At 36.1% G+C, this 12,744-nt stretch overlaps 2 protein-coding genes across 2 annotated transcripts; both read left to right on the top strand.

Annotated features, from left to right (window-relative positions):
* Positions 1 to 5,598: 5,598 nt before the first annotated feature.
* LOC133175329 (BTB/POZ domain-containing protein 6-like) lies at positions 5,599 to 9,750 on the top strand. The gene is made up of 3 exons (XM_061310423.1): positions 5,599 to 5,681; positions 8,297 to 8,561; positions 8,718 to 9,750. Exons 2-3 carry the CDS (start codon positions 8,308 to 8,310, stop codon positions 9,748 to 9,750), a joined length of 1,287 nt encoding a protein of 428 aa, XP_061166407.1. The 5' UTR covers positions 5,599 to 5,681; positions 8,297 to 8,307.
* A 487-nt stretch (positions 9,751 to 10,237) lies between these two features.
* Positions 10,238 to 12,744, top strand: LOC133175448 (tripartite motif-containing protein 55-like). Its single transcript, XM_061310551.1, has 2 exons — positions 10,238 to 11,870; positions 11,989 to 12,744. Exons 1-2 carry the CDS (start codon positions 10,272 to 10,274, stop codon positions 12,691 to 12,693), a joined length of 2,304 nt encoding a protein of 767 aa, XP_061166535.1. The 5' UTR covers positions 10,238 to 10,271; the 3' UTR covers positions 12,694 to 12,744.

Raw genomic sequence — 12,744 nt, 5'->3', positions numbered from 1 at the left:
TTGCACGTATGGTCTATCGAAGCAGAGACATTTTATATTTTATATGTATCTGATCGAAGTCATTTCACCCAAGTAAAACGGAAGAAGTCACCGTTAGGCCTCTATTTTAGGTCGCCATTGAAGAGTTGACATTTTGTGATTTTTATACTTATGTTAAATTATTCCTTGGACACTTCAATTAATTTAGAAGAGAAATGAAAATTAAAAAAAAAATACTGTAAACATGTAATAGAAACGAAAGCAAGTATTTCAGTCGAGCACCCCTTTCGGGAATCAGTGTAATAATAAATAATTATACACTCGATCTAAAGTATAACTATATAATTTAAAATATACCTTAAATAAAAAATAAGATGAAACAAATATCATAGCATAAAAAATATTGATTCTGAGTCCTGAATCAGAAATTATAGGCAGGAAGTTTCTACTATAATTATGCGACGGTCGACTGGGGATTGAAAACGTTTTTTTCCCTGTGAAAACCATGTTCTTCCCAGAACTCCTCTTATTTTATGCAGTAGCTAAATTATCTTTTTCGAATACAGTATGGAAATTGTTTGTTGATGTCCTTTAGATATGCAACAAGGTTTTGGAATTTTTATTTTCACCAATAGGGACCAACTGGGGTTCGAGAACCGACTTGTTTTCTTCGAAAACCATGTCCCCAGAATTCCTCTTACATTTTATGCAGTAATCAAATCATCTTTAGGAATATGATTGGTGGTGTCCTGTAGATGTGCAATAAGGTTTTAGAATTTTTTAGTCCCCTACCGGTGATACCGGAGGGGACTATAGGTTTCCTCTGAGTCTGTCCGTCCGTCTGTCTAGCTGTCCGTCCGTCTGTCCCTCTGTCTGTCTGTCAGTCTGTCCCACTTGGTTTTCCGCATTTTTTTCTAAACGCGCGCAGATACTGAGCTGATTTTTGGTATGTGAGTGTATCTGGATGAGTTACAGATCAAGTTTGCATTTCGTTCCGCTTCAAAAATTTTTGACGGAATTACGACCTTTTCAATTTTTCAGGGTTTTCCGCAATTGTTTTCTAAACGCCTGCGAATATTGAGCTGATTTTTGGCATGTGACTTAACCTTGATGAGTTATAGATCAAGTTCGCATTTCGTCCCGCTTCATTGATTTTTGACGGAATTATGTCATTTTCAATTTTTAGCGGGAACCAGATTACACTTGCCGGTAGGGGACTAGTATTGCTAATGCAATACTCTCGGAATGCTTGTTATTTTTATCATAGGGTCCATGCAATTATGATTATGTATTTTAAAAAAATCAAAAACCTTTTTTTTCATGTAGTAGCCAAATCATGCAGATGATATTTTTTTTTTAAATATTAGTGTTCTGTATTTTCGGGATTTTCACTTTCATCTAGCAGGCCATGATGGTGCAAACATTTTAAAACGCCTCTTTTTTGCAAAAAAGTATAAATATTCTTTTCAAATCTTCCTTTAAAATAGAATTTCTGCTTCATTAAATTTTCTATAATATCCGACTAGTAATGAATTTATTCGTAGAGGCTCATATGGTCTCCATGGTCACCTGATCCCTTTATACTCAATTTGATAAATTTAAGGAATGAATTTAATAGCTACCCAAGTTATACTGTATAACTTGGGCTGGGACAGTTTATGACTTATAAACCGCGAAGCCAATCCAGTATAACTTGGATAGCTATTAAATTCATTCCTTATAATTTAAGTGTAGAAAATCAGAGAATTTCTCCTGCAAAAATGGCTTCAAATTGTATATAGTTTAAAAAATGTAACGTCAAGCGGATTGATACGTTTTTGGCATAAGCCATTATGACTTAGGCAACACAGGTTATGCGATATAAACTATTTTTTTATCCAATCAAATGGCGCGTTTCAACCAAAATTAAATTATATACATTTATAGAAATTCTTCGCCAGTTACTCAGTGTACATACTAGATTTCCTTTAAAAAAGACAAAAATATTTTCAAAGAGGTGGTATTTTCAATACATGACAAACTTTAACCCGGCACTGGGATGTGAACGCTGGACCCAGAAGGCATGGATTTCACAATTTGTAATGATTTTTGATATTTGACCAGTTAATCCCCATATAGACCAAAGCATTGGACCCAAGGGCCATGGATTTCATAATTTTAGTAAAAGGTTGAGTAGTCAGTATGAAAATGTAAACAGTTTGCTCGCTGGTTGCCAATGATTAATGTGCATGGAAGATTTTGAAAGACAGAGTTCGCATTTATAGTATCCAATCAACTAAATTAGCCCTATCTTGAATCCTAACCTCTGAACCAAATGTTAATGAATTTCAAAATGTTGATAAAGGACTCGTTGTTTTTATACCAGCACTTTTTAAAGAAAGTTTGGGTACATTATTGTTATCCCGGTCCGCCCGTCTCTCGCAAAGTCACAATATCCTCTTCCTCAAACATCTCATACATTTTACGCAATAATCATTGCATATTGTGGAATTTGATTAGTGATGTTCTGTATATGTACATTAACTTAATGATTAAGGTTTTGGAATTTTCCATCTGGGGGCCAGTTGGGGGTCGAAAAATGACGCTTTCCCACAAAAAACCGTCTTCCAAGAGCTCCTCTTAAATTTTTCGCAGTAGCCGCATCATTGTTTGGAATATGACTGGTGTTGTCCTGTCGATGTGCAATGAGGATTTTGGAATTTTCATTTTAACCATGAGGGCCGATTGAGGGTGGACAACGTGTTCCTACAAAAAAAAAATTCTTAGAACTCATCCGGAGGCCAACTGGGGGTCGGAAAAAAAAATTACATCTTTTTTAATACACAAAACCCATGTTCCCAGAGCTCGATCCTCTCACATTTTACGCTGTCGCCAAATTATCTTTTGGAATATGATTAGTGGTATCCTGTAGATATGCTATAAATTTCAGAATTTTCATTTTCATTCCAGGAAGCCAATAACAAAGACCTAAAACATCTTCTATTCTGTTTTTTGTTATACACAAAAAGATTCTTTCCAAAACAAATTCCAGGATCCAAATAGGAACCGAACACCTAAAACACCTTTTTTATGCCCTCGTATCGAAAATTCGGGGGTATATAGTTTTTGCCCTGCCCGTCCATCTATCTGTCTGTCTGTCCGCAAAAACTTTAACATTACCCATCACTTCTGCTACGGCTTTCATATTTCACATGTGTATTCCTTGTGACGAGACCTTTCTTTGGGTACCACCATATTTGACCCTTTGACCTTGACCTTGACCTCGGAGTTTGACCGAGTTATGCAAAATTTAACCGAACTTTAACCTTGGCCATAACTTTTGAACGGTTGGTGCTAGGGCTTTCATCCTTCAAATATGTAATCCTTGTGACAAGACCTTCATTGGATACCAACAACTATGACCCTTTGACCTTGGGGTTTGACCTTCTTTCGGAAAACTTTAACCTTGGACATATCTTTTGAACAGTTGGTGCTAGAGCTTTCATATTTACATGTAACATGTCTATTCCTTTTGACAAAACCTTCCTTTGGATACCAACAATTGTAATCCATTGACCTTGACTTTGGAGTTTGACTTACTTTTGAAAAACTCTAACTTTGGCTATAACTTTTGAACAAACATCCCTTTTAAACATAATTTATGCTTCTTTAAATTCCTTCATTTAAGACTGGTAATGAATCTGTTATATAAAATACTTACATAAGAAGCCCATGGACCACATGATCACTATTAGTATTTTATGGTTAATTAGATATTTATGTGAATCATAGAATAACTATTTTGGCTTCTTTGCTATTTACTCAGATGCGGATGCAGCATGTAGTATATAAATTTTATCATGAACAGGCGAACACAGGGTCTTTGATCCAAGTACATTTGAAAGAGTATGTATAGAAAATAGACAGGAAAAGAACATTCTTGCCCATATATTCAGGGGCATTAAAGATTTTATTTTACAGATTCTGTTACCCCTTATTCATATTTAAAAGATTGCAAGGAACAATAACTCTGGATAGAGATTGCCTGCCATTGAGAATTTTAGTTTTGCAAAAATGTCATTTTAACATAAGTTTTAACATAAACCGAAAAGTAAACACGCCTACCTACCCCGGGTCTATTGTTAAATCTCACAACAACAACTCGGAGATATCTCTAAAGCATGTCAAGTCAAGGCTTTGCTTTACAAATTGCCGGCCAACAAAAATCAGAAGTCTTTAGAAGGGGGGGGGGGTAATTTCGCTTCTCCCCATTTTTCACTTGACCCCTCCTCCCCCTCTGCCCATTTTCATCCTTCTTTCTCCTCTATAGGTGGTGCAATTAATTCTTGTTATGTTACGTCCTAAAAATACATTGCAAGGTCCAGCAAGGCTCTACCAAGCCTCTATCTTTACTCCTCGCAAAAATATTAACGGCTGTTAAGGAGAAACTCCATACGTACTCTGCTACAAGCGTATTCGAGAAGTGGTGTAAGTCAGATGTGGATTTTTAAGAATTCCAAAGAACTTTTCGAAGATTTAAAATCACTAATATTTTTCAAAAGTCAGTAACATATCAACTTTGGCTTAGATTAGGTATTTTGATATCAGAGACAACTGCTTCTTCAATAAAAATGGAACTAGGAAATTTTCATACCTTGTGATTGGTAATCTACTGGTAGCTGAAAAACACAGCAGGTATTTTACACATTCGCTAAGCTATGGTTTCGAGTTGGACGAAATTGTTCCCTACATGGAAAAATGTTCCTCTACAAATTAGTATCGTTCACACATGAGAAAGAGTTTTTTCGGTCTATTTTTTGATAAAAAAAAAAACTTAAAAGGTTATTAGATAAGCAACATGCTATAACATGTGTTTTATTGGGAACCTTAATAATTTTGGCTATCTTAAGTCACATCTAGATTGTGTTTTCCATTACCACATAAATCATTGTAACAGAGGACATGTTTTTATTTTTTGTTTCGCCCGTTTTGTTTGTTTTACTTTGTTTTTACTGTTGATCAAATTTATCTGGGCCGTGAACTTTGTATAGCAAACATCCATACCTGTGATCTTTTAAATTCAAAAACTGACTGATACAATTATATAAGGCATTCTTTAAGTGACACGCTATCTGTTTAAAGTGTCCACTAAATCAATATATTCCACGAAAAAATCATTTTAATTCATACCCAAACTTTGATAACAAATCTTGCTAGCAAAGAAAACAGAGTTCTACGTCGTTTATTTTGAAGTTGTTGAAATAAAGGAAGAAGCATTCCGTTCCACTTTTTAAATTTATTTTTAAATTTTACTATCTTCCAAATCGATCTCATTGACTTTGAGTAGTAGCTTTCATGCATGATAAAATCTACTACTGAAATAAAGATCATTTAGAATTTTAAAAAGCAAGACAAATATTTCAAATTTTAAATTGTCGTTGAAAATTTAAAAAACCGCCTCGGGGATAGAATTGAGTGTATATAAATTTAAAATGTAGCAATAAAGACGGTTAACTAAATTATCTTTGCAGTTATCATTAGCGGATTTGTGTCACCGCTTTATTGAAGTATCTTTAAAATTTTGTTGAGCTACAACCTTTCCTTGTTTATGAAGAACTGTGTCACACATGAAAACAATCTTCAAGCAGCGAGTTACCAGGAATTCATGCCAAAAACTAATCGGTGCTAAATTCCAAAAAGGCGGATACAGTTTCCTGCGAATGGTATGCACCTTATACATTTATCAAATTGTTTTATAAGAGGATTATCGGACGACTTTTGAAGCTTTGATTAGTCATTCCTCCTAGAGTGGTTTGATTAATATATGTCGGGTGCGTTCGAGGGCCCACAAGTATAATCACTTTTGTGATTTTTTTCGTATCTACCTTTTTCATTTGGTCGAGGTGTCTTGCAAATGGAGGATTTGGAGACAATTCGGAAATTGTATAGAGATGATTCATTCACAAAATCTTCTCCGCTGTCAGGTAGGCTGACTGCATTGCTTTGAAAAATCGGGACCAGTTTGTATTCTAGGGGGCGCTGTATCAGATATTCAAAAAGCAGGGTTACATGTACCTCAAGTTTAACGAGAGCTCAATATTAGTAGTGAATATTTTAACCTAATGATAATGGGGACTACATATTTTCCACCCATGTTGAGATGATTTAAATGTCACTACTATATGTAGTAGGAATCAGTTTAGGCGTACTAGATGTACACTTTATGCTGTATTCTCTTTGGAGAAGTGGTCAGGTTTTCGCCTTCATCCTTGGATAAAGAGAATATTTATACTGTAGTAAAATCCATATATGAACGATGTATCAGCTCTGCAACAGAAAAAAAATAATATGTCAAACTTATAATGTAAAAGTGTTTAAGCCAACTTCTTCATGTTACAAGTACATGTACTGAAATTCATTAATTGAATGGAATTATTTCGTAAAAATAAATGGTAAAGTATATATGGCACTTTGAAAGGGGTATGAACATGACAAATGTCAATGCTGGCATGAACTATCACATGTAGCCGTTGAATCCCTTTTACGGACTCCTGCGATGGGGCACCAGTCATGTCCTTTAAATTATAATGATTGGTCTGTTGAAAGACTGAAATGTAAGCTTGTTTTGTTTTCAAATTAGGAATGTCCCTTTCACAGGTTTGGAATGGAATTAATAAAAGAAAGAAATGAAATCTTCGTTTATGAGTTTTAAAAAGGAACCCGAAATTTGAAGAACCTCCAAAAGAAACTTTGGTTCTGATATTGTAGCATTTTATCATGGTAAACCCGTGTATGAGAGAAAACATTGCATGGTGTCTATATTTTCAGTGCTTTATCTATATAGATGTATAGTAAGCAGATAAGTGACTGTGGTACGTGATAACTTGCCAAATGTGTTGTATAATGATTTCTGGAATTTAGTTGACAGTATGAAAAATGTCGAACTCATTGTCCAGAAATGAAAAAGTGAAATAAAGGCTTTATAGGGTTAAAAAAGCAAAACAAAACAGCCAAATGTCCATAAAAAAGGTAGACAGATTGACAACATAAAAGTACACATGCACTCAACTCGAGGGCATATGAAAACATCGAACGAGCGATTAAAGTAGCCCTCATTGCTAGCTGGAGAATACAGCTCAGATCTTGTACAAAATCTGATACCGAAAAATTAAGGCATTGGACATTCTGTTTAGTGGTGTATTTTTTGCACTCGGCAACAAGTCTAAATTGAAGACAATTACTTATAACCTAAATCTGTTCTCCAGACGATTTCTCTGTTACATAATATGTTCAATGTCGTTCAATTCTATTCGCAAATGCCAGAGACATTTTAAAAGGCACACAGAATGATTTTCATTGCAATTGAAAACAAGAAATTCAATAAAGACTCGAAATTAATTTCTTGTATATGAAACTGGAGCCACAAACAGGATTCATTTAATTTATCGATGAGTTCTTTTAATATCAAAATGTACATTTCCTTTTTGTAAAGAACTAATTACTTCAGAGCACACAAACCTGTTGTCTGCACTTTTAATGGCCTCATTGTACGTGATGACCGGCTTGTCGATTCCTCCTTCTAACTCCATTTCGGATCAATGGTGCTCGCCATCTCTCTATTTTTTACGGCATTAGAATTCATTGTTTGAGCTTTAAAAGTTTTCTTAACAATGTATTGATGTGGCAGTTCTGCATGGATCGATAGCAGACGTAGATCATTACGAATTGTTTAAATCATCCGATATATATTTGAACCTTTTCAGTAGAGGCTTGTTTAATAGAATGAGGTATTTGTCGCAATATTGTGTCAGTTTCTCTTTGAATTCTGTCAAAAATTTGAGCTTCTTATAATCTGTGCGAAGTGCACATGCGTATAAGACAGCTTTAGTCTTCTGCAACTATTGATTAGTGATTAGAGGTGTTCTGGTCTTTTTCTAGTGTTATCTTCAAGAAATCAAAATCTGTCAATGATTTGGATATACTGATACTATATTTATATCTTCTGGGTGGATTATCATATAAGAATGTTATAAGAAATTGAGTTTTAATTCACCAACAGGTAGAGTACTGCATAAAATACTTCGAGATATTTCGATAGAATGGTATGTTAACTATATGTGGTGGTTGTTAGCTACTGTTCAATATTTTGAGGCTTTCTTCTGAAAAGTCATTCTATGTTACGCACCAAAAATATGGATTTTGTCAGTGACTTTGAATGATGGTGGAGATATACCGAGCTTGAAACAAACGGTTTTACAAGTTGTCCAGTAAGGTACAAATATGTCTTTAATCTTGTAAAGTTGTGTCTCTTTAACCATAGGTATTCGATGTGTTTCAGATTCGGACGATATGACAGCACATTATGACTGGCAAGCAAGGAAAACGCTAGCTGAATGTAACCGACACATGCTAACCAACGAGATAGCCTTCGATGTCTACTTTCTGGTGGGAGAGAAACGTCAAGTTGTTGGAGCACATCGCTATGTTCTTGTTAGCCGTAGCTGTGTTTTCTACGCTATGTTAATTGGACCAATGGCAGCGAAGACAGACGAGAAAATAGCCATTCCCGACATAGAATGTGATATATTTCAACATATGCTAGAGTAAGACTTCTTGAAGAGATTTGTTATTTAGAACCTTAATTCTATAAAGATTTGTATAAAGAATACTGGCGTCTGGTTAAAAATGTTGACTTCTGTAATCATTTAAAAGGTTTCATTTAACCTTTTAATGTTTTCGATGCATTTTATCATTTCAAGGTACATATATTGCGAGGATACTAAAGTAGAGGCAAAGAACGCTATACAAATTTTGTATTCAGCCCGGAAATATGGTATAACAGGACTGGAAGAAAAATGTAGACGTGTGTTAGAACATGGATTAAATACACATAATGTATGTGATATTCTCCAAGAAGCCCACAAATTTGATGAATCGACTTTGAAAAAGAAATGCTTGGAATATATTTGGCATCAACCGAAGGAAATCTTACGTTCAGGTAGTTTCGGTAATCTACATGCATCTCTAGTCAAGGAAATAATTAAATCCGAAAAACTCGATGCTAAAGAGGAAGTGGTGTTCGATGCAGCTCTGCGGTGGTCCGAACAAGAGTGCTTAAGAAACGGTGTCATTGTATCACCGCAAAATCAGCGTCATTATTTAGGGGGGATCTTGTACTACATTCGTGTTCCTGTTTTAGAAGCAAGTTATTACCATAAAACTGTGGTTAAGTCTGATATTCTATCGGCAGAAGAGAGAAAGATCTTGCAGAATTATTTTAGTGGCACTAATACAGATGTGAAGAAATTTAGGACAGATAAAAGGTCAAAGGGCGAGAATCAAACCCTTCATTGGCGGTTCGGTCCGGTAAACTGTATGCACAATGAGACTACCGCTATTGCATTTTCATCTTCCAGAGAAGTGTTCATAGATGGGGTTGAAATAGACGGAACCGGATATGACGAAGAACACTATGACGTATTCTTGAATATTTACGACATGGACAATCAAGAAAAGGCCAAATGCAAAGATAAACTTGTGATAAATAAAAAGCAGCAATCGTATCAAATTAAGTTCCCTGCACCACCAATAGTTTCTAAAGGTTTTACGTACACAGTTATTCTCAAAATACAAGCGGAACACAGATATTATGGAGCTAGTGGGCGATCTAATTTGAATAAAACTGACTCTCAGCCAGCTTATATAAACCCTGAAGGTGAATTTACAAAACTTGTTGTAAAAAAGGACCAAGTTCCGGCAATACTTGTTCGCCCATTTTTGGATATTTCCTGATCTTTTTTCAAAATCTCGAATTGAGAATAGTGTTGGCAAAACACGAAGTTTTCAGTCACGCAATGTTGTTCTACACAAAAAGTAAGGAAAAAGTTCATCCACTTGCAATCAGCAGCATATGTTTATTTTGAATAGAACTTTTTAAAAATCATCAATGTTTTGCACAGTATTTATACTTTTAAATATATTATATATATACATGTACAAGGACAATGCAATATATGATTTTTATCTTTGGTATTACGGTATACATTTTTGATATATATGAAGAATGTTTATAATAAATATTATTCATTCATGCCTGCTTTGCTGTTGTACTTTTTTTAAATAACCAAATTAAGTGCAACGTTGGTTTTATTGTCGAATAACAATTAAAAACAAAAGATTTAAAGACATTTAATTCACCGTTAAATTTTCAAAACCAAATGTGTATTGGAAAAGGGTTTGATTTTCTCTTAGTAACGTGTCTCAGAGTTGTTAACTATCACTTGATAGAACAGTAGCCTTCTGCAGAATGAATTATGGCTGGATTTGTATATGAACCAGACGTCACAGAGGCTTTTTTGACCTGTTCAATTTGTGAAGACGATTATAAAGAACCTGTAGGATTGCCATGTCTTCACTCTTTCTGCAAAGAATGCATCAGTCGCCATATAATAGAATCCACCAAAGGACAAAAGGCGGCAAGAGGATTTAACTGTCCCAAGTGTAAGCGCCAAATCGATGCACCTGATCCACAACAAGCTCCACATTATTGGGTTGAGTCTTTCCCGGTGAATCATTTCGTGAAGAGCTTAATGGAAAATGTTCGTTTGCGGACAGAAGAAAGAAAATGCGACCCGTGCTCAAGGCGCAATGACAGTATCATTGCAATGAAGTGGTGTAAAGAATGCTCCGAAGCTTACTGCGAGCAATGTGAATCTTTCCACAAGTCGCTGAAATACTCTCAACATCACAACCTGATAAGCATGATCGATCTTCAACATCAACCAATCAAGGACACTGCCAACAGACCTCCATGTCCCGACCATGAAGGAACAGAGCTGGCTTTCTTCTGCGAGGATCATAACCAGGTCGTCTGTTCCTCTTGTGTGACGCTGGATCACAGGAAATGCCTCAACGTTACATCTTGCGAAGAAGCAGCCGATAAGCAAAGGCTCAAGACAGATGCCATTATTGATAAACTGAAGATGCAACGAGACTGGGCAAATAGGATTTCAGAAAACCGAAAACATAGTTCGAAAACCTTGGAAGATGCATCTTTTCAGCTTCGTCAACAAATAGCTGGCCTTCGTCAGCAGATGAACGATTTGTTGAAATCTAAAGAATACAAGCTGACTGAAGAGATTAAAAACATAAAGATTCAAGAGAAAAACAACTACGATTCCGACATCGATAGTTGTGATGGTATCGCTAGCACGACTGATAATGCTTTGTCCTTGCTTCAAAACACATTGAAGCATGGTTCCGACACAGATGTTCTACTAATGGTGGACAAAGTCAAACATGAAGCTCATGTCTGCGAAAACACCCTTTCCGATATAACTCGTCAAATGAAAGACGTCTTCATGAATTTTACTCCAGATAAACAGCTCCAAGCGATTTCCACTACATTGAGAGACATTGGAAAGATAACAGTAACGTACACTCCTGTTCATATTGCTCCTCCATACAATCTGGAAAACTCAAACGAGGAACACCCCATAGAGGATGAATCCATTGCTTTTCGAAGTATTCCTTCATCACCACTATCCACTCGAAAGTCCCCTCCTCCGCCTTTGTCTATGAAAAAAGCATCGCCACCGATAAGCTCGCGAAAATCCCCACCAACTTTCTTCGGAAGTGGAAATAATATCCATACAGCAAGGCTATCTCCCATACCTTCCGTCAGGTCAAGAAAGTCTCCTCGATATGAAGATGTAAAACATCCCGATTCTGCGCAAACGCCACTTCCACCACTTATTCTTCCACCAAAGTCAGTTTCGCCAATCCACCGAGTAGCTCCGAAACAGGCAACAATGGATTACTTCTTCAAAGCCCGCACTATTCAAGATAGAGAAAACTGTTGCTTCACTGGTGCAGAATTTATTGGAAATAGTAGAATCATCCTAATTGACCAGGTACGTAGAAGGAACATCAATGCCTATTTAGTCACTAAACTGAATATTAATTCTGGGAATAGAATTTTCTGTATGGCTCTAAAGTAAAGTAAACATTTGTTAACGGTTTAAATTTCAGAACCATCGCAAGATTAAGCTTTTCAATAAGGAGTACAAGTGGGTTGGTGAAAAGGTGTTGTCTGCGAAACCCTACGATATTGCAATCATCAGTGGAAACGAGGTTGCCGTAAGTCTCCCACCAGACAAGAAAATTTATATTTACCAGGTTCGGGAGAACGATTGCCTCGGTATTTCCACCATTCAGACAGGTGCAAAGTGTTGGGGAATTGCATTTGCCAACAAAAAGTTTGCTGTCTGCTGCTATTCCCAACCGCCTTGCATTAAAATGATGTCTCAAGACGGAAGAGAATTAAAGATCATCTGCAAGGATCAGGAAGATCATGATCTGTTTTCCTTCCCTGACTACATAGCCATGGACAAATCAGCCAAGAACCTGTTTGTCACCGACAAATATAAAGGGTCTGTAATCGCTGTTACTACCAGTGGAGAGAAAAGATGGGAATTCCGGGATGAAGGTTTACTTAAGAATCCCAAAGGAATTGCTGTTCTTGGAACGCGTGTTTATGTTGCAGGATGCAAGTCCCACAATGTATTACTGATGACGACAGATGGTGACGTCATCGGTAATATGATAAGTGATGGAATTTCCAATCCACACAAAATTGCGCTCCATTCCGATGGAGATCATCTCATGGTTACTCAGTACCAGTCTACATTAGTGGATGTTGAAAAGAACATGATAAAAGTGTTTACAGTGTACTGAAGAATATTTTAAACGATTTTTCGCTTTATTCATCGGTTAAGGTTCATATAA

This window comes from Saccostrea echinata, unplaced genomic scaffold, assembly GCF_033153115.1.
Source record: "Saccostrea echinata isolate AGI-Se365-2 ecotype Australia unplaced genomic scaffold, CSIRO_AGI_Sech_v1 ptg000062l, whole genome shotgun sequence".
In the NCBI taxonomy this organism is placed as follows: domain Eukaryota; kingdom Metazoa; phylum Mollusca; class Bivalvia; order Ostreida; family Ostreidae; genus Saccostrea; species Saccostrea echinata.
This window is presented reverse-complemented; position numbering and strand designations above follow the sequence as displayed.